This window comes from Solea solea, chromosome 11 (assembly GCF_958295425.1).
Source record: "Solea solea chromosome 11, fSolSol10.1, whole genome shotgun sequence".
Classification (NCBI taxonomy): Eukaryota; Metazoa; Chordata; class Actinopteri; order Pleuronectiformes; family Soleidae; genus Solea; species Solea solea.
The window spans coordinates 24,716,209-24,735,095 of record NC_081144.1 but is presented as its reverse complement, the minus strand read 5'-3'; the positions used below and the strand labels follow the sequence as shown (position 1 = coordinate 24,735,095).

General features: G+C 43.5%; 3 protein-coding genes across 3 annotated transcripts; 2 read left to right on the top strand and 1 right to left on the bottom strand.

The window, feature by feature from the left end:
- Window positions 1–1,213: 1,213 nt before the first annotated feature.
- On the bottom strand, window positions 1,214–5,744 carry tafazzin (tafazzin, phospholipid-lysophospholipid transacylase). Its single transcript, XM_058643183.1, has 11 exons — window positions 5,650–5,744; window positions 4,563–4,745; window positions 4,356–4,484; window positions 4,162–4,207; window positions 3,747–3,832; window positions 3,592–3,672; window positions 2,984–3,025; window positions 2,841–2,903; window positions 2,455–2,507; window positions 2,296–2,373; window positions 1,214–1,620 (listed from the first exon to the last, which is right to left on the bottom strand). Exons 2-11 carry the CDS (start codon window positions 4,669–4,671, stop codon window positions 1,522–1,524), a joined length of 786 nt encoding a protein of 261 aa, XP_058499166.1. The 5' UTR covers window positions 4,672–4,745; window positions 5,650–5,744; the 3' UTR covers window positions 1,214–1,521.
- Window positions 5,745–7,134: 1,390 nt separating this feature from the next.
- On the top strand, window positions 7,135–16,678 carry grm6a (glutamate receptor, metabotropic 6a). The gene is made up of 15 exons (XM_058643185.1): window positions 7,135–7,273; window positions 8,644–9,256; window positions 10,773–10,989; window positions 11,072–11,207; window positions 11,288–11,442; window positions 11,536–11,676; window positions 11,758–11,958; window positions 12,046–12,185; window positions 12,275–12,397; window positions 12,475–12,739; window positions 13,000–13,235; window positions 13,318–13,479; window positions 13,586–13,735; window positions 15,555–15,695; window positions 16,404–16,678. The coding sequence occupies exons 2-15, from the start codon at window positions 8,684–8,686 to the stop codon at window positions 16,479–16,481; spliced, it is 2,718 nt and encodes a 905-aa protein (XP_058499168.1). The 5' UTR covers window positions 7,135–7,273; window positions 8,644–8,683; the 3' UTR covers window positions 16,482–16,678.
- A 416-nt stretch (window positions 16,679–17,094) lies between these two features.
- tsr2 (TSR2 ribosome maturation factor) lies at window positions 17,095–18,737 on the top strand. The gene is made up of 5 exons (XM_058643184.1): window positions 17,095–17,223; window positions 17,498–17,588; window positions 17,706–17,797; window positions 17,874–18,044; window positions 18,123–18,737. Exons 1-5 carry the CDS (start codon window positions 17,146–17,148, stop codon window positions 18,222–18,224), a joined length of 534 nt encoding a protein of 177 aa, XP_058499167.1. The 5' UTR covers window positions 17,095–17,145; the 3' UTR covers window positions 18,225–18,737.
- Window positions 18,738–18,887: the final 150 nt, after the last annotated feature.

Here is an 18,887-nt window from a genome sequence, read left to right as displayed (position 1 = left end):
ATATTTATATTGACGGAATACGTGTTTGTTACATGTAGAAGTTAACGTCTTTTCAATAAAGTTCATTCAAAAAAAGGCGTTCGACAAGCAATGTTGCCCCCTCCTGGTCTGGGGTGTGAAGGCAGGACTGACTTTGTCAAAATAAAATAAAATGAAACTTTGAACATTTTTGTTTAAAATTAAACATTTATTACAGTCATGACTCAGCATCTTATAATGATGACTCAGCATCTTATAATCAAGACTTAGATAGTTCCTGAAATATGAACTGTGATAAAAACTACAGAGGAAAAAAATCAAGTCAACGTTTATTAAATCATATCACTTCACTCACAACATGACTTTAATGTTTACAACGAGGCTGTCACTGCTTATTCAAAACTTTACGTCTTCCTGGTTACTAACACTACTAATACCTCCCGTCAGACATATTTAAGTAGTGAAAACGCGTCACCAAGGCTAAAATGACATGTAAAAGGCTCCGTTTTTGACAGAAAAGCACAGAAACATCTAATAACGTTGGACATAAAAGTATTTTATTTTTTCTCGACGTTACATGATTTCACACTGACATGATGATGAGCGTCATAACTGATGATGTGAAATCAATGTCAAATATATGCCGGTATCAGGGCTGTAAAGGCACGGAAAATCCCCTGCTAAACTCCCTTAAAATGCTTGGGAATTTTGTAAATATCCCAAACAGGAAACTTTCCATGGGAATTATCTTTAAAGAAACTGTATCATTTACAAATATAAACATGTTTATCATGTTACATTTATGTAAAATTATACAATCTAAAAAAACACCAGGCACTTCTATCACTGATGGAAGAGGACAAAAAAACTGTATAAGTCAAGCTGTGCCAAAACTGTGGTACGTGTACCCTAGTGGTACATGAGCTTCCTCTGGTGGTAGGAAAATCAGAAATACTGTTCTACTGTATATACTGTACCAGGGTATGTGATCAGAATTTTGACCAGTGTGTAGAAAATGAAACAAATAACAATAATAATAATACATTAAATAATAATAATAATTATTAGTCACTTTATCTGTGGCTCCATCTTAATCTAATGTCACTAAACCAGTGAGTGAAGTATATGTGAGGAAGTAAAATAATAACTAAATTTATGTTCACAACCCGAACATTTCCAAACGTTCTCATTAATTCCCATGAAAAGTTTCCACATTTTAAAAAACTCCCTCTGATCTCTGAGAAAGTTCTTTGACTCTTCAGGATCCGCTGAGGCGACGCCGCACTGACTGATGACATGAGTTCATGCGTTCATCTTTGTTCAATCATGCTCATGTGCGTCTGTTGTAGCAGCGGCATTAGAGTGTGTGGCAGATTAAACAGAATCTGCCTTTAATCCAGACGTGTTCTTCAGCTTGATTCTCGTCTGTGGAGGATGATGGCGTGACGAGGAGGAAGAGGTAAAAAAACACTGTTCCCCTCAGGTTGAGGATAAAGGTTGTTCCGTGTGATTTGGCAGAGAGTGAGCAGGTGAAGTCTGGACTCACGATGTGTGGATCTGCTGGTGCAGCTCTTCAGCCGGAGTCTTCAGGCGATAAAACTCCACCTGGATGAAATCAGTCAACGTCTTCCTCATTTCCAACTGAAAAAAAAAACGTTCAAAGAATAAAGTTTGAGTTTGCGATATCTTTAAGAACATGTCCACGTCTTTATCTCACTGTTACACAGACTTTTACAACAGGAAACTGAAGTTTGTAAACCGCTCACTCTCCCACACCAAAGTCCATAGAGAAAATCAGTGATTTAAGCTCGCGGGGACACAGGAGCTGCTGGCCTACTGCTGCCTCGTGTGGTCACTTTGTGTCACTGATGTAAATCTGAGCAAAGGTTTTCAAATGCCAAAGTCACAAAATAAGACATTTGAACTTGGTGATGGAGGCAGCAGTGGATCAACAACTCCTGTGTGTGTGATGTTAAAATCACTGATTTTCTCTATGAGGTTTGGTGTGGGAGAGTGAGTGGTTCACAAACGTCTGTTTCCTGTTGGGAAAGGAGTTGTTGATCCACTGCTGCCCCCATCACTAAATTCAAATTACATTACATGTCATTTAGCAGACGCTTTATCCAAAGCGACTTACAATAAGTGCATTTAAACATTTGGGTACAAACAAGAGCTAGAAGTAAGTAAGAGCTTCAAGTAAGCCAAACTATAAAGTGCTAGTCATAAGTGCGATGTATAAGCAAGTGATATTTTTTTATTTTTTTTTTTTTTATTTGAGTTCAAATGTCTCATTTTGTGTCTACTTCATGGATTCACCTGGCTCTTGTTTTCAGCTCGCAGAGACTCAACGAGATCTTTGACGCTGAACGGTTTCCCCACCAGGACAGTGATTCTCTGAACCACAGAGAAGAAGAAAAACATTTACAAACAGAACATGAACAAAGCTGTGGCATGAGGACATGTTGGTGTTCACACCTTTCCACTGCGAGGAATGTAGGGCTTCATGTTGGGCAGAACGTCACTGAGGCCTGAGAGAGCAGACACACAGACAGATTTTAAGTTCATTTACAGATGTTTTCAGTTCATTTACAGATGTTTTCAGTTCATTTACAGAGGTTTTCAGTTATTTTCATATCATTTACAGATTTTCTGAGTTATTTTCAGTTTGTCAACAAACACGAGGTAAAAAGAGGAAATCTAATGTTTTTGTTCATTAACACATTATATCTTCTCTCCCCTGTAGGTGTCAGCGCTGAGCTCTGTGATGTAAATCTTTAAAAACAATAGCTGCTCACTTCACTGAGGCAGCATGTGTTTAGTTATTGATCATAAACATGTGTGTGTGTGTGCGTGTGACTCACCCACATGCCAGAGCGGCAGGATGATGGGATTAACAGAGCACTCAGCGATGAGACGACCGACACCTGAGACATGAAGAGTGAGGATGAGTGAGTGAAACCACGGCGTTTCCGACTGTGACACAGAAACATGAAAGCGTGCTCACCCCACTTCAGTCGTATGAATTCTTCTGTCATGTTCACTTTGCCTGTTTGGAAACAACACACTTTATTTTCCACTGTTAACTGATTTTATCCCATCAACAAGAGACTTGTGTAATAAAATCTGCGTCAGTTTAAGTCTCTTTAAGAACACGTTCACGTCTTTATCTCCCTGTTAGGCAGAATTTTCCATCAGGAAACTGAAGTTCGCAAACCACTCACTCTCTCACACCAAACCCCATAGAGAAAATCAGTGATTTTAACATCACAGCAAACAGGGGTTGTTGATCCACTGTTGCCTCCATCACTCAGTTCAAATGTCTTATTTTGTGAATTCGGGATGTGAAATCCTTTGTTCAGATTACCCTCAGTGACACAAAGTGTCCACACGAGGCAGCAGAGGATCAGCAGCTCCTGTGTCCCCGCAAGCTAAAATCACTGATTTTCTCTATGGGGTTTGGTGTGGGAGAGTGAGTGGTTTACAAACCTCTGTCTAACAGAGAGTTTTACTTGGGGAATGTCCTGGGCTCAGCAGCAGGGGGCGCTCACAGCACAGTCAGTTCTGATTACCACACTTTGTGAAGGATGAAGATCGACAGGTCGTCAAACTCACCCTCAGGAAAAATGTGCACCCATTCTCCTTTGTTGAGTTTTTCCAGAATAAAGTCCATCCCTTTCTGGTAAACGCCGTCACCTGAGGAGAACATGTGATCACGATGATGGTGATGATGATGATGATGTCATAACAGACAGTGAATCATCACTCACCTCTGCAGACGGGAACACACTTTCCTCGGCTGAAGAATCTGGAGTGTAGCTCCCGCGTGAAGCAGATGTCAGACGCTGTCGGCGTCCTGCTCCATCCATCAGCCAATCACAGGACAAGAAATATTCACGAACATGTCAACTACACACATCACCATTATCCATCACGAAAATGGGCGGAGCTTTCCGCCTGACTTCATCAAGTTTTCAGTTAATTTTAGTTCCTTTTTGGTTGTTTTTGGTCTTTTTTGTCTTTTCCGTTCTTTTTCAGCTCAGCTTTCAGAACAAGGGTTGTGTTAGTTACGTGACAAATACATTTTAAAGTCAGTTTTCTTCAATTATGATCATCACAACAATATAAAATTCACCAGGCTCAAGTTTTTGTCGTCCTCAGAGTGAACACAGGACAAACACTCACCATCTCATCTTGTTAAAGTTCCACACCTGTCGCAGTTTCAGGATTCCTGAGACAAACAGAGAAATACAATCCACCTTATTCCGTTTCCATGGTAACTGGACGCTAATCATAGACAGCAAGAGTGACATTTATGGTTTGTATATTATGTTATGCTGTATGTCAGAGTGTGTGTGTGATGTCAGAGTGTGCATTACCCCAGATGTGTGGGTCGTCCATGCAGGACTGGTGATTGGACAGAGTGATGAGGGGCGTGTCCGAGGGTCTCTGGTCGACCAGGTTCAAAAAAACTTCATGATTGTGGACGGTCAAGCGGTTCATGTACTCTGAAGACACACACACACAAAGACACTGAGCTCACACAACCGTGTGCGTGCGTGTGTGTGTGTAATACTGTAACTCACTGGTCCAGAAGTACGAGTACGAGCCCACCATGCCCATGATGACTGAGCTGGAGATCCTCCAGGCCAGAGCAGGACATTGTGGAAACGGCCATCTGACGTCCAGCGGCATGATGATTCTCCACACACACACACACACACACACACACACACACTACATTCACACACACACACAAACACACACACCTTAACCATGACACACAAACACAAATAGGTTAAGAAGTTTAATGTCTCTCTAAAAGTGTGATTTTTCAGCTGCTTAAATGTGAATATGTTCTGGTTTCTTTGCTCCAGTGAAACAAAGAAATCATTTAAAACTGAATTTGAGAACATCATCAATATCTGTTAAACATTTTCTGTCAATTTTTTAAACCAAATAACTAATCAAGAAAATAGTCACCAGAAAGACAAATGTCAGATGAAATAAAGAAAGTTTTTTCTTATCATTTCTCAGAGAATTTTGAAACTCAAAGCCTGTTTTATTAAAGAAGATCAACAAGTTATTAATTAAAACCTGATTATAGAAGGTCAGTTTCCATGTCACTACTCTAAAATGTGTCCACTATTAATCAGTTACTAAACGAATTGCCTATTTTTGTAGTGATCAATGTGGGAGTTTCTTCAAACAATTAATACAAGTTTCTGAGTCATGTTGAGATATTTGAGAACATCATCATTTTCCAGGTTTGACAAACACTGACTAATATTACGAACCCAACGATTCATGGAGAAAATACTTGTTATTTGTAGCCCCAACAGACTTTAGTCAGTAAAAAATACTGATTAGTCGAGATATACATAACTTCATATCACCTGTTCATGTGTTCATATGAACAGGTGATATGAAGTTGTGTAGAACCCGTTCATGTGTTCATATGTGACTGAACTGAACATTAGACTTATCTATTAAGTCTAACTACCGTTAGCCTGTTAGCAGAGTTAGCACGGTGTCACATTCACAAACGGCTTTAAAACAGACACATACAAACACACACGGTGTGAGTGTGTGACACAGTGAGTCACATGTTAAAAAAACACATAAACACAAAGAAAACATCACAATATTAGATTGTTTTAGCTGAAACTTCACCTTTTCTCCTGTTGACCGGCTAACCTGGTACCGGAAGTTGGAGTCCCGTCGCGCTGGATTGTGGGTATTGTAGTCGTAAATAGCAGTTGAGCGTTAGAATCTTTTTTCGACTAATTTTACACAGTTGATTTGGATAATCCCAATTAGATTATTTATAAAAAGTAAAGTAAATCGTCTCTTTATCTTCATATTCCGACCAAATTTCATAAAATAATATTTAAATCAGAGATTGTGACAGTTCTGGGATTAAAGGATTAAAGGAAGTGCACTTGGTTTTATTAACACTGCATTTTGTTTACATCGTTTACGAAGTCTGAGCAGGAAGTGACGTCACCTCCGAGTTCACCGCTATCCAGAGATAACTCATTTATTTACACTGAAACGCACTTATCCAATAGAATCTTGACTGTGTTCTTGACTGGTTTTGGGCAGGAGAAATAAAAACTACCTTTTTTTCCCTTTTTTTTTAATTGAAGATTGAACGTGTGAACTTTGACCCTTCAAATACATTTAGAAAGAAATTGTGTGACAGTAAGACTCACATTTAATATTTAACAAATAAACTTAAAAACAATTTGGACAAAATAAATGACAGAAAGACAGAGAAAAAATAAATACACAAAAAAAACTAATTACAAAGAAATATAAAATAAGACCAGATTAGGTAAAAAGGTCAAACAAAGGCCATAAAAGCCTTGATAGTGGATATATAACATTACATTATAATTATTTTTTTCATCATCATTCATCATTAATTATTAATTGTTTTGGTATTTGAGAGGTTTTAAAAAGTTTTATGAGACATCACTACTGTCCACAAAATAAAATCACAACAGGTTTGTGTTTATTTGAACAAAAATGACAAATGATCAACGTGAGACAAAGCAATCAGGCAAAGCTTTGGCAACAGTGCCTTCAGTGTCGTAGCTCCAACCCTCTGGAACTCACTCCCTCTGGCTACTCGTCACGCACCAACTCTGGAGTCATTTAAATCACTGTTGAAGCAACACTTGTTCCTGCACGCTTTGCCACCTGATGGTGTGTTTGTTAGTGTTTGTGTTTGTGTTTTGTATCTGTCTTCTGTTTTCAACTGTACAGCAACCTATTATTCATCATTATTATTATTATTATTATTATTATTATAAAGCAAATCTTTATTTTTTTTCAAATTCACATACATTTTTCTCACTTAGTAATTCTTTAATTATTAATACTTTTGTTATGCTTGATATTTATTGTAATAATTGTATAGTTTCTTGTAATATTTTCAATGTTCTGGTTGAACTGTGTAACTTCAAATGTATAGTCTGTCTGTCTGTCTGACTGTCTGTCTGTCTGTTTTTACTGCTGCACTTTTATCATTTATTACATTTTTGTTACTTCCGCCCCTCATTCTAAACCCACACACACACACGCGCAGAGACAGAGAGAGAGAGAGAGAGAGAGAGAGGGGTCTTTATTCTGTCACTGATTGGAGGACGAGGGTGAGGGGGTGAGGGGGCGGGGCTTCACCGGAGCTCACCGGGACCTGTCGGTGAGTTACCGGCGGTTCTCTGAGGATCGTGGCCGCAGCGGAGCGTCGCTGAGCGGCTTCAGGACTGTGATGAGACCGGAGAGGAAACAGGTGAGTCTCTGGGGATCGAACCCCCTTTTTAAAAAATAAATAAAAAAAACCATTGATCCATTTGAATCATGTAAAGTGATAGAGTGATAATCTGCTTTAATCAGTCACTCATCAATAACATTAACCTATCGATTAATAAAGAAAGTGATCAGCAGATGAAGTAATGATTAAAATAATCAATGACTTTATTGTGACACTTTGTTTCGTCTATTGTTGAAAAGATAAGAATCATTTGGCGACAAACCATGGCGACAAAAATCGCAAAAAACTGCGAATAATTTCCACATACACATGAATGGGAAACGGTCGAAAGAAGGAGAAGAACTAAACCCACTTTGGAGCATCACAGTGTCGCCATACTTTAACGTAGAAACGTGGTTGGAACTTTAAACGGGTCACAGGACTTGGGACTTTTCTCATCTAAGTCAAAGGTTTTTATACAATCACAGTTGAAGTTTTGCACCTTTTTTTGCAGGTATTCTGATTTTACAATGAGTGTGTATTGCGTCCGTAGGCGTGGCACTAGAGTGACACACTGAGCTAAGATCCAGAAAAATAATGACAAAAATCTCTAAACAAACTCTTCTCCTGCCCACAATTTCCAACCTAAACAAACAATTTTTTACATCAAAACATTGCTATGCTTGTTGTCTAACTCTGTGTGTTGTTCATTTTCATATGATTTGCAGTTTTTTTTTTAAATCACCACAAAGCGCAGAGAGTTCTAGTCAAAGTTGTCATTCACTCCCATGTTAAAAGTCTGCTCTGGAGTCTTGGAAAAATCAAGACGAGGGTGATTTTAAAACTTTGATTTCTTTGTCAATTCACACCCGTTTCTCACACATTTAAATGTGGGAACTACTGAAAGCCTCCTGACGCTCGCAAACCAAATTTTATCTCTATCATCCAGATATGACAGATATGAAATATGACAACTTTAAAACATGCAGTTTTCGCTGTTTCTCAGGGGTTTGGAAAAATCACACACTGTGCGTGACAGGACGAGGGAGCGGGGGAATTAGGGAGGGGCTTGTGAGTATTGGATTTAGAAGTTGGAAGTGAGAGCAACAATCAAAAATATACGTATGCATATGTATCTCAAGCTAGCCACTGTTAGCAATGAACGTAAATAACAAACACTGATAAAAGTGAACGACTGATTTAACATGAAAAAGTAGCAGTGTTTGTACGAGTGGCAGCCGTCTTAGAATCCTATGTCGTAGTTTGGGAGGTTGCTCCGAGTTGGGAGTCCAGGCGTTCCTGTAGAAACTTACGACTAGGAACCTGGAAAATTCCGACTTCCATCTATAACCGGAACACACCACAGTACACACAGTAAAAATAGAAACGTGTATATTTTTTTTTCTCAGGTGTTCACAATGACCACTCTCAGCTGAACATCACCTCAATATGACATCATCAGGCCCCGCTCCCTCCCGCCTCCCTCACCTTTGTCCTCAGGACCACGTCTCATGGCAGATTGGATGCCTGTTGTCCCTGTGGCTCCGCCTCCTTCTGTCACTTTGGCTCTGGATTGGTGGACAGGTGATCCAGGTAGGCTCCTCCCACCAACACTTCCACCCCCACTCCATCAAGATACATGGTGACATCACTCTGGGCGGCCTGTTCCCCATCCATGCCCGCGGGCCCCACGGTTTGCCCTGTGGCGAGCTGAAGAAGGAGAAGGGGATCCACCGCATGGAGGCCATGTTGTACGCTCTGGACCAGATCAACAGTGACCCCGAGCTGCTGCCCAACATCACGCTGGGCGCCCGCATCCTGGACACCTGCTCCAGAGACACGTACGCCCTGGAGCAGTCGCTCACCTTCGTCCAGGCACTGATCCAGAAAGACACGTCCGACATCCGCTGCTCCAACGGAGAACCGGCAATCGTCCGTAAACCAGAGAGGGTGGTGGCCGTGATCGGGGCGTCGGCCAGCTCCGTGTCCATCATGGTGGCAAACATCCTGCGCCTGTTTGAGGTAATGACACACCCGGAGTTCAACAGGTAATAACCAGCTAACAGTAACAGTTACCTAGTAACAGGAAACTGACGTTTGTAAACCACTCACTCTCCCACACCAAAGTCCATAGAGAAAATCAGTGATTTTAGCTCGCGGGAACACAGGAGCTGCTGGTCCTTTGCTGCCTCGTGTGGTCACTTTGTGTCACTGAGTTTAGTCTGAACAAAGGATTTCAAACACTGAAGTGACAAAATAAGAAATTTGAACTTAGTGATGGAGGCAGCAGTGGATCAACAACTCCTGTATGTGTGATGTTAAAATCACTGATTTTCTCCATGGGGTTTGGTGTGGGAGAGTGAGTGGTTTACAAACTTTCTCTCTCTGGTTTACAAACGTCTGCCTCACAGTGAGATAAACGTGTTAAACAGTGAGATGACGTAGACGTCGTAGACTTGAACATGGGCCTGTTTGAGTCTGTGTCGCAGGCAGGTTCTCAGCAGCAGGGGGCGCTCACAGTTCAGAGTTCAGAGATCATACAAGCACATTTAAAAAAACAGACAGACAGACAGTCTGGTCTGTGGATTAATGTTTTAAACAATTTGTGTCTGAGTGACTAATGAAAGCTTTTAATGACTGTGAGTGAGTGAGTGAGTGAGGGAGAGAGAGCTGAAACTGAAGAACAGAGAAGCATCATGGGAAAATATTCACAGATGAATTCTACTGATCACACACACACACAGTGTTCAGTGAAGCATCTCAGATGATGATGATGATGAAGGTGATGACAGTAACAATGAGGTCTGCTTTTAGAGCTCGTTAATGTGACGTTCATTAATCTGCACTCACACACACGCGCACACACAGTGTGTGTAATGTGATTGTTCATTTGATTGAAGCTGTGACACACATTCAGGCTGTTACACAACACTAATCCTCTGTGTTTGTGTGTGTGTGTGTGTGTGTGTGTGTTGATCACTAACTGTAAATAAAATGAAAACAGGACACTTGTGTCGCCCCCTGGTGACTGGCTGCAGCATTTTAGAAGATGTTTCAATGTTTCTCATGTGTTATGATATGTTGCTGATCACTAAAATCAGTGAGTATTGATCACTGATTTTATTTTTACTAGATTTAACTGTGATTAATCACATGATTGTCCATATTTAATCACATATTAATGGAAGGTAAAGTGTTTAATACTCTTATCAACAGAGGACTTGAAACACATGCATGTTTTATGAATGTTGTGTTTGTTGTGTGAACGTGTTATTATCACTTTGACAGCCTTACTTTATACAGTTCCTCAGTATTAATCACTGATTATAGAGCTGTGAGGTCATGAAATCCCATCATGCAACAGTCTGAACCAAAACAGCGCCATTTTGGCTGGAAGTGTCACTGCCATAAAGCGTGTGCAGAAGATGTAAATCATGCTAACTTTAATGTCTGGTTTATTTTACCTCTGATGTTTTCCTGCCAACATGGCGGCATAAACAAACCGAGTCATGTGACGTCTAGAGTCTGTGTGTGTTAGATTCCTCAGGTGAGTTACGCGTCCACCGCTCCAGAACTTAGCGACAACAACAGGTACGACTTTTTCTCCCGCGTGGTTCCTCCAGACTCGTACCAGGCTCAGGCCATGCTGGACATCGTGCGAGCGCTGGGCTGGAACTATGTGTCCACGCTGGCGTCCGAGGGAAACTACGGCGAGAGCGGTGTCGACGCCTTCATGCAGATCTCCAGAGAGGAGGGTACGTCCAATTGTCTGTCTGCGAGCTTGTCAGTCTGTCTCTCAGGTGTGGCGTCACCTGTCTCTCTCTCCCTCTCTTTCAGGCGGCGTGTGTATCGCTCAGTCGGTGAAGATTCCTCGCGAGCCGACGCTCGGAGAGTTCGATAAGATCATCCGTCGACTGATGGAGACGAGTAACGCCCGCGGCGTCATCATCTTCGCCAACGAGGACGACATCAAGTAAAACCTGAAACTGACCGCAGTTTTCCTAACTTTTCCCCTTGTGTGCTAATGTGACTCCGCCCTCTTCTTTTCGGTAGGCGTGTCCTTGAGGCAACCAAGCGCGCAAACCTGACAGGTCACTTTGTGTTTGTGGGGTCGGACAGTTGGGGTGCCAAGAGTTCACCAATCGCAGAGCTGGAGGACGTGGCAGAGGGCGCCGTCACCATCCTGCCCAAACGAGTGTCCATAGACGGTAACTATGACATTACATGACGAGGGCGGGGCTAAAACTGAACTTTGTCTTTGTCTCATGTGTTGTTGTTGTGTTGTTGTGTCGTTTGTCCAGGCTTCGATCACTACTTCACGTCTCGTTCTCTGGAGAACAATCGCAGGAACATCTGGTTCAATGAGTTCTGGGAAGACGACTTTAGGTGTAAACTGACTCGACCCGGAGTCAAACTCGACCCGGACAAGAAGAAGTGTACAGGTATGAGCTCTCCTGGAGGGGGGGGGGGGGGGGGGGTTGTCGTGGTAGGCTGGTGGGATGTCATGTGACGTGTCCCTGCAGGTGATGAGAGGATTGGACGGGACTCGTCCTATGAGCAGGAAGGAAAGGTCCAGTTTGTCATCGACGCCGTTTACGCTGTCGCTCACGCTCTCAACAACATGGTTCAGAACTTTTGTCCCAGCGGCGCCGGCGTCTGTGGCTCCATGGACCCGGTGGAGGGGCGGTCACTGCTCGAGTACATCCGAGCGGTCAACTTCAACGGTAACCGACCTGTCTGTCTCTTACTGACCCGTCTGTCTCTCACTAACCCTTCTGTCTCTCACTGACCCGTCTGTCTCTCTCCCACAGGAAGTGCAGGTACCAGTGTTCTGTTCAATGAGAATGGAGACGCTCCTGGTCGCTATGACATCTTCCAGTTTCAGTTCACCAATCACAGTCACCCTGGTTACCGTGTCATCGGACAGTGGACCAATAACCTGAGACTCAATGTAGGAAGCTAGGAAGAAAGACAAACCTGAAATAACGTCTGCTTTTGACAACTCTGACTTTGGCCTGTGTGTCTCTGTCTGTCTGTCAGTTGGAGGACATGCAGTGGTCTGGAGGAGACACGTCAGTCCCAGACTCTATCTGTAGTTTTCCTTGTAAACCAGGAGAGAGGAAGAAGATGGTGAAAGGTGTTCCCTGCTGCTGGCACTGTGAGGTGAGACAGTCTGTCTCTGTCTGTCCCTTTCTGTTATTCGTCTGTCCCTCATTGTTGTCCCTCATCTGTGTCTGTAGCTCTGTGACGGGTATCAGTACCAGCTGGACGAGTTTTCCTGTGAGACCTGTCCATCAGACATGCGTCCAGTCCCCAACAGAACCGCCTGTCGTCCAACACCGATCATCAAACTGGAGTGGAACTCGCCCTGGGCTCTTGTCCCCGCCTCCCTCGCCATGCTGGGTATCCTAGCAACCAGTGCTGTGGTCGCGATCTTTATCCGCTTTAATGACACGCCCATCGTCAGGGCGTCAGGAAGAGAACTCAGCTACGTACTACTGACAGGTACTACTGACGAGTACTACTGACAGGTACTACTGACAAGTATTAATGACAGGTACTACTGACAAATACTACTGACAGGTACTACTGACAAGTATTACTAACTTGTTTTCATGTTTCTGGAACAGAACCAGGTTTAGAACCAGGTTTAGAGCTGGATTACAAAGTGCTGCTGTTGTCACTTGATGATGTAACTAAGGTCACAGGTCAAAGTGATGTCAACATCAGTGATGACATCATCACCTGTGTCCATGGCTCGACAGGTATCTTCCTCATCTACCTCATCACCTTCCTGATGATCGCAGAGCCCGGTGTGGTGGTGTGTGCGTTCCGGCGCCTCCTGCTGGGCCTCGGTATGACCATCACTTACTCGGCCATGTTGACCAAAACAAACCGCATCTACCGCATCTTTGAGCAGGGCAAGAGGTCAGTGACTCCGCCCAGATTCATCAGCCCCACCTCCCAGCTCGCCATCACCTTCATCCTAATCTGTGTACAGGTGAGGGGAGGAGTCACAGCAGTCACATGACCCCTGAGCATAGCAGCACATGATCACATGACTGTTTGTGTGTGTGTGTCAGGTCCTCGGCGTGTTTGTGTGGTTCGCCGTCATCCCACCTCACACCATCATCGACTACGATGAGCTCCGCCCCCCAAACCCTGACCTCGCCCGTGGCATCTTGAAGTGCGACATGTCGGACCTGTCAATCATCTGCTGCCTCAGCTACAGCATCGTTCTCATGGTGACGTATTGATTGCGTATCGATCCGATGTCGTTAAAACTGATTTGATCATTAAAGTAACCTGTGTCGTTCTTGTTGCTAGGTAACGTACTGTTTCTGTTGCTAGGTGACCTGTACGGTATACGCGGTAAAGAGTCGTGGTGTCCCCGAGACATTTAACGAGGCCAAGCCGATCGGTTTTACGATGTACACCACCTGCATCATCTGGCTCGCCTTCGTCCCCATCTTCTTTGGTACGGCCCAGTCCACTGAGAAGGTGAGACCAAAAACCTGGACTGGACCTGGTCCTGGTGGACCAACTTGAACCTGGACCCGGTTTTTACATTGTGATGAATGTTGAAATATTATTGTTCATCAGGTGCAGTGGCGACACCAGGTGGTGACCTGTTGTCACTGTGACGTTGGTTCTTGTTGATCCAGATTAAATGATGTTGGTGTTGTGACAGACGACTTTATTAATCCCTTTGGGAGGTTCCCTCTGGGAAATTATAAAAAACAGCAGGGGGAGCTGATGAGGCAACAGGAAGGAGGGCGTTTGAATAAAGGGCATTTTATTCTATTCTATTTACAACAAACATGATTTCACGTCAGACAGCGCAATGTGGTTTTCTGACTGTTGTTGTCTTCTGACTGCTGTCTTCTGACTGTTGTCTTCTGACTGTTGTCTTCTGACTGTTGCCTTCTGACTGTTGTTGTCTTCTGACTGTTGCCTTCTGACTATTGTTGTCTTCTGACTGTTGCCTTCTGACTGTTGTTGTCTTCTGACTGCTGTCTTCTGACTGTTGCCTTCCGACTGTTGTTGCCTTCTGACTGTTGTTGTCTTCTGACTGTTGCCTTCTGACTGTTGCCTTCTGACTATTGTTGTCTTCTGACTGTTGCCTTCTGACTGTTGTTGTCTTCTGACTATTGCCTTCTGACTGTTGTTGTCTTCTGACTGTTGCCTTCTGACGGTTGCCTTCTGACTTTAGCTCCAGTGTTGTCCTTGCTTGTGTTAAGTCGCAGTATTTACGTGAGAAATTAGGAGAATTAATTAAATTAAATTTAAATTAATTATCATGAAAACTCACTTCATGTTCTTTAATGCTTCAGCTAAGATGCTTCTCATTCTCTGTAAGCTAACTGTGTGTAATTACAGCAGTGGTTCTCAAACACTGGGTCACAACCCACAGATGGGTCGCTGGAGAATTTGCCGAATTTTCCCAAAATTTTTGTTCAGATTATAGTATTTGTTTTTGTGCTTTTATTGAATTCTGATATTAGCGGTTACGTATGTTGCTGTAAACTAGTTGCCACATTATGCTAAACTTTGCTCTTGTTGTGATTTAGATCTGGGTCGCGATAGTGTGTTATCTTTAGGAAGTGGGAAACACTGGTTTACAGTTAACTTGGTTAGCTGAGCTTTAGCTCCAAGAGCCTGGTTGTCAAGAGCCAATCACGTCATCATGGGACATTAAACGATGCTAACAGTGTGTTAGCATCTCATGAAAACCTGAACTGTCCCCTAAAGTCCCGCTCTGATCTGTTAGAGATGTTTTTAAAAATGGCTGCCGAGCAAAACAACGGCTCTTCTCAAGGAAATTTAGTGACAGAAGAGTGAGAGACGGGACACCTGCAGGATGCAGGGGGAACTGCGTCTCTCTCACACACACACACACACACACACAGTGTGAAGGTGGACTCCTGTGAGGACAAAGTGATGAGACAGAGAGCAGGTGATGTGAGGATTAAAAGTGAGCAGATCGTCTCCAGGCAGAGAGGAACAGACGGATTATACAGATTATAATTCAGCACATCATGAAATTATACAATAAAGGGTTCATTAAAACCAGAGCGACAAAGAGCTTCAGCAGCTGAAAGACACACAAAAAGACACACAAACACATTTAAAAAAAAAGACATGATTTTAAAAAGACAAATATATTATGCTAGCAAACCTAACCATACTCATGACCGTGGCCATTGTGCTGTGACTGTCTGTCTGTCCCTCTGACAGGGACAGGAAACAGGAAGTGACCTCATTTAACCTGGACATTTACACAAAGTGTTATTTTTGTCTCTTTTGACTCTCTATGCAGTTGTTTATTCAGACAGCGACTCTCACCGTGTCCATGTCCCTCAGCGCGTTCGTGTCTCTCGGGATGCTTTACCTGCCCAAGGTTTACGTCATCGTTCTCCATCCTGAAGAGAACGTTCAGAAGAGGAAGAGGAGCTTGAAGGTTCCACTTCACCCTTGTCGTCTGACTGCTGTCGTTGTCTTCTGTCTGTTGCTGTCTTCTGTCTGTCTGTTGCTGTCATCTGACTGTTGTTGTCTGACTGTTGCTGTTGTCTTCTGTCTGTCTGTTGCTGTCATCTGACTGTTGCTGTCTTCTGTTTGTATGTTGCTGTTGTCTGACTGTTGCTGTTGTCTGTCTGTTATCTGCATGTTGCTGTTGTCTGTCTGTTGTCGGACTGCTGCTGTATTCTGTCTGTTGCTGTCTTCTGTCTGTTGCTGTTGTCTGACTGTTGCTGCCGTCTGCCTGTTGCCTGTCTGTTACTGTTGTCTGACTGTTGCTGTTTTCTGTATGTTGCTGTTGTCTGACTGTTGCTGTTTTCTGTATGTTGCTGTTGTCTGACTGTTGCTGTTGTCTGCCTGTTGCTGTCGTCGGACTGTTGCTGTCGTCTGACTGTTGCTGTATTCTGTCTGTTGCTGTCTTCTGTCTGTTGCTGTTGTCTGACTGTTGCTGTCTTCTGCCTGTTGCTGTTGTTGTTGTCTGGCTGTTGCTGTTGTCTGTCTGTTGCTGTTGTCCGGCTGTTGCTGTTGTCTGCCTGTTGCTGTTGTCTGCCTGTTGCCTGTCTTCTGACTGTTGCTGCTGGCTGTCTGTCTGTCTGTCTGTCTGTCTGTCTGACTGTTGCTGTTGTCTGACTGTTGCTGTTGTTGTTTACAGGCGGCGACCCAGTCTGCCAGACTGTCTCAGAAATCACACAATGGTGAGATGAAGATTGAACCTGACAGATCACAGTGACTCTTCCTGAAGAGCCACAGCTCAGTCTCTGCTCAGAGGCTCCTGTGGATCAGCGGGTGTTGGAGGTTCGATCCCTGGGTCATGTAGAGTACAGACAGGGAATGGAACTGTCGATCAGTAACAGCTATTGATCAATTCAACTTCAACTGTGATGTTTCTATTCTCTCCTCTGGTAACTGGTGACCGATTCCTGTAAAGCACCTGATGACATCATCATCTTCACAATGTCTCATGTCCATGTGTCCACGTGCTTATGTCCATGTCTCTCATATTTTCTTTTTGTCATTGAAAATAAAAGTGTGTGTGTTTTAATCAAACGTCTCTGGCCGTTGCTATAGTAACCACGACAACAATGACACTGAAAAACAAAAATAGACTTTTCGCTCAAAATATTCACTCAACAGTAACAGCTGTTTCATAACCAGACACCTGAGTTAAGCTGGATAACCAGTTCAAGCTAGAGCTAGCTAGATAATAAAAGCCTGACTTTAGTGAGATAAACAAACACGCACACACGCACACAGTTACCTGAGGCGGTTGTAACAGCAGCAGCAGTGTGGTCGAAGCACCAGCAGGGGGCAGTGTCGCAGACTCTGAGAAGAACACTCTGCTCCTTCAGTCTGATCTGGATCTGACTCGACTGTTTCTGTCTGTCAAATCAAACATGGCGGCCTCCGCGGCTTCGCGTGAGCTTTTCACGAGTGGAGTGAGAGCGGTTCTTCACACGTGGCCCGTTTTACAGGTGAGTAACCCGTCTCACACACAGACGCGGACAGACAGGTGGCAGCAGAGAGACAGGCCCGGACACACACATCTGTCCAAGCTAACAGCTAGCAGGCTTAGGCTAGGTTAGCTGGTGTGTTAACAATAGTTTCACAGAGTTGAACCCCGCTGTTAATCCGAGTTAAACTGATTATAAATTTGGTTAGTGCGGTTAAATCTGGTCAGATATAACTCGGTTAATTGTGGTTTAACTCAGGTTAATTTATCTGTGTGTGTGTGTGTGTGTGTGTCAGATTGCTGTAGATAACGGCTTTGGGGGCGTGTACGGACAGCAGAAGGCGGAGTGGATGGTGGACGTGGTTCAACAATATTTCCATGACAACGGTAGGTCACCATGGTAACCTGACGACCTCACAAGGAGACATTAACGAGTCAGTTGTTATTGATCATCCGACATTGAATTGAGTCATGTGATCCGTGTGTGTGTGTTTGTGGGGTCAGCTGACCTGCAGCAGAGTGAGATCGAGGACTTCATCGCTGATCTGATGGATCAGGAGTTTGATACAGTGGTGGATGATGGGAGTTTACCTCAGGTATACACACACACACTCCATCATCATCATCATCATTATTATTGAGTGTGTGTAAGCTGTGGTCCATCTGTCCCAGGTGTCCCTCAGCCTCCTGCAGATGTTCAGTCAGTGGCAGCAGGGGGCGCTGCAGCAGCTCCAACTCAAAGTCAACACCATGACACAGAAGCGTGAGAGGGCAAAGGTCCAAGCTCCGCCCACAGCATCCAACAATGACGGCGACGATGACGATGATGAAGAAGAGACGCAGGTATGTCTCACCTGTCTGCCGAGTCTCACCTGAACTGAACCTTAGGTTTCCGCGTTGACGACATGTTTGTGTGTCCAGGTGATGGAGTGCGAGACGTCCGCGCCGTCCGTCAGCAGAACGCCACCTGCTCCTCCTCAGGAGGAAGATGACGGCTGGACGGTAGTCGGGAAGAGGAAGTGATGTGGATGAACTGTTGAACCTCAGACTGAAGCAGCTGACCTTTGACCTGCTGGAGGTCAGGTTTCACTCACTGTAACTAGGGCGACAGCTCGTCTGCAGGGACGCACGGCGGAGACGCATATTTGTTTTTATATTAAAGTTGATAAAAAAAAAACGCCACGTCCTGAGTGATGTCCTCAAACTCCACTGTTACTGTGACGTCATCACAGTGATGACGTTCATGAGATTCGTACATGGTTGTGACATTTTAAATGATAACTTATCCACGATGTTTTTGATTTTCACATCACTTCCAACACCTCATTTAACCGTTTTTAACATTATGACTTTTTAAGTGTTTGACTTTTTATGACGTCATGAAAGTTTGCCGTGTGTCGTCCCAGGCCTCGATGTTTGTTTTTATTTCTGGTCACATGGTTGCTGTGATGTCACAGTTCATGTAGATCGTCATGTGTGACAACGTTTGCTGTGATTTGATTCTTTATAAAAAGATTTGATTTTACGACACATTAATTGGACTCTGATTTGTTTGATGTGAGACTGTTTGACGAGGCATTAATCAATACTTAAAAATGGATATTGGATATATATCCGTAAGTAGAAAACAAACATCAACACTTTAATATATTTATAGACATGTTTTTTTTGTACATCAGAAACGGT

Bases quoted from the DNA above. Each gene is read 5' to 3' on its own strand.
- tafazzin (XM_058643183.1), bottom strand. From the start codon at position 4,671: ATGCCGCTGGACGTCAGATGGCCGTTTCCACAATGTCCTGCTCTGGCC. The intron at 3,673-3,746 runs GTGAGTGATGAT...TGTTCTCCTCAG, and splicing joins GTGTGTTCCCGTCTGCAGAG to GTGACGGCGTTTACCAGAAA. The intron at 2,508-2,840 runs GTGAGTCACACG...CTGCTCTCTCAG, and splicing joins CCTGCCGCTCTGGCATGTGG to GCCTCAGTGACGTTCTGCCC.
- grm6a (XM_058643185.1), top strand. From the start codon at position 8,684: ATGACATCATCAGGCCCCGCTCCCTCCCGCCTCCCTCACCTTTGTCCT. The intron at 9,257-10,772 runs GTAATGACACAC...TGTGTGTGTTAG, and splicing joins ACATCCTGCGCCTGTTTGAG to ATTCCTCAGGTGAGTTACGC. The intron at 11,677-11,757 runs GTATGAGCTCTC...GTGTCCCTGCAG, and splicing joins GGACAAGAAGAAGTGTACAG to GTGATGAGAGGATTGGACGG.
- tsr2 (XM_058643184.1), top strand. From the start codon at position 17,146: ATGGCGGCCTCCGCGGCTTCGCGTGAGCTTTTCACGAGTGGAGTGAGA. The intron at 17,224-17,497 runs GTGAGTAACCCG...TGTGTGTGTCAG, and splicing joins ACACGTGGCCCGTTTTACAG to ATTGCTGTAGATAACGGCTT. The intron at 17,798-17,873 runs GTATACACACAC...CATCTGTCCCAG, and splicing joins ATGATGGGAGTTTACCTCAG to GTGTCCCTCAGCCTCCTGCA.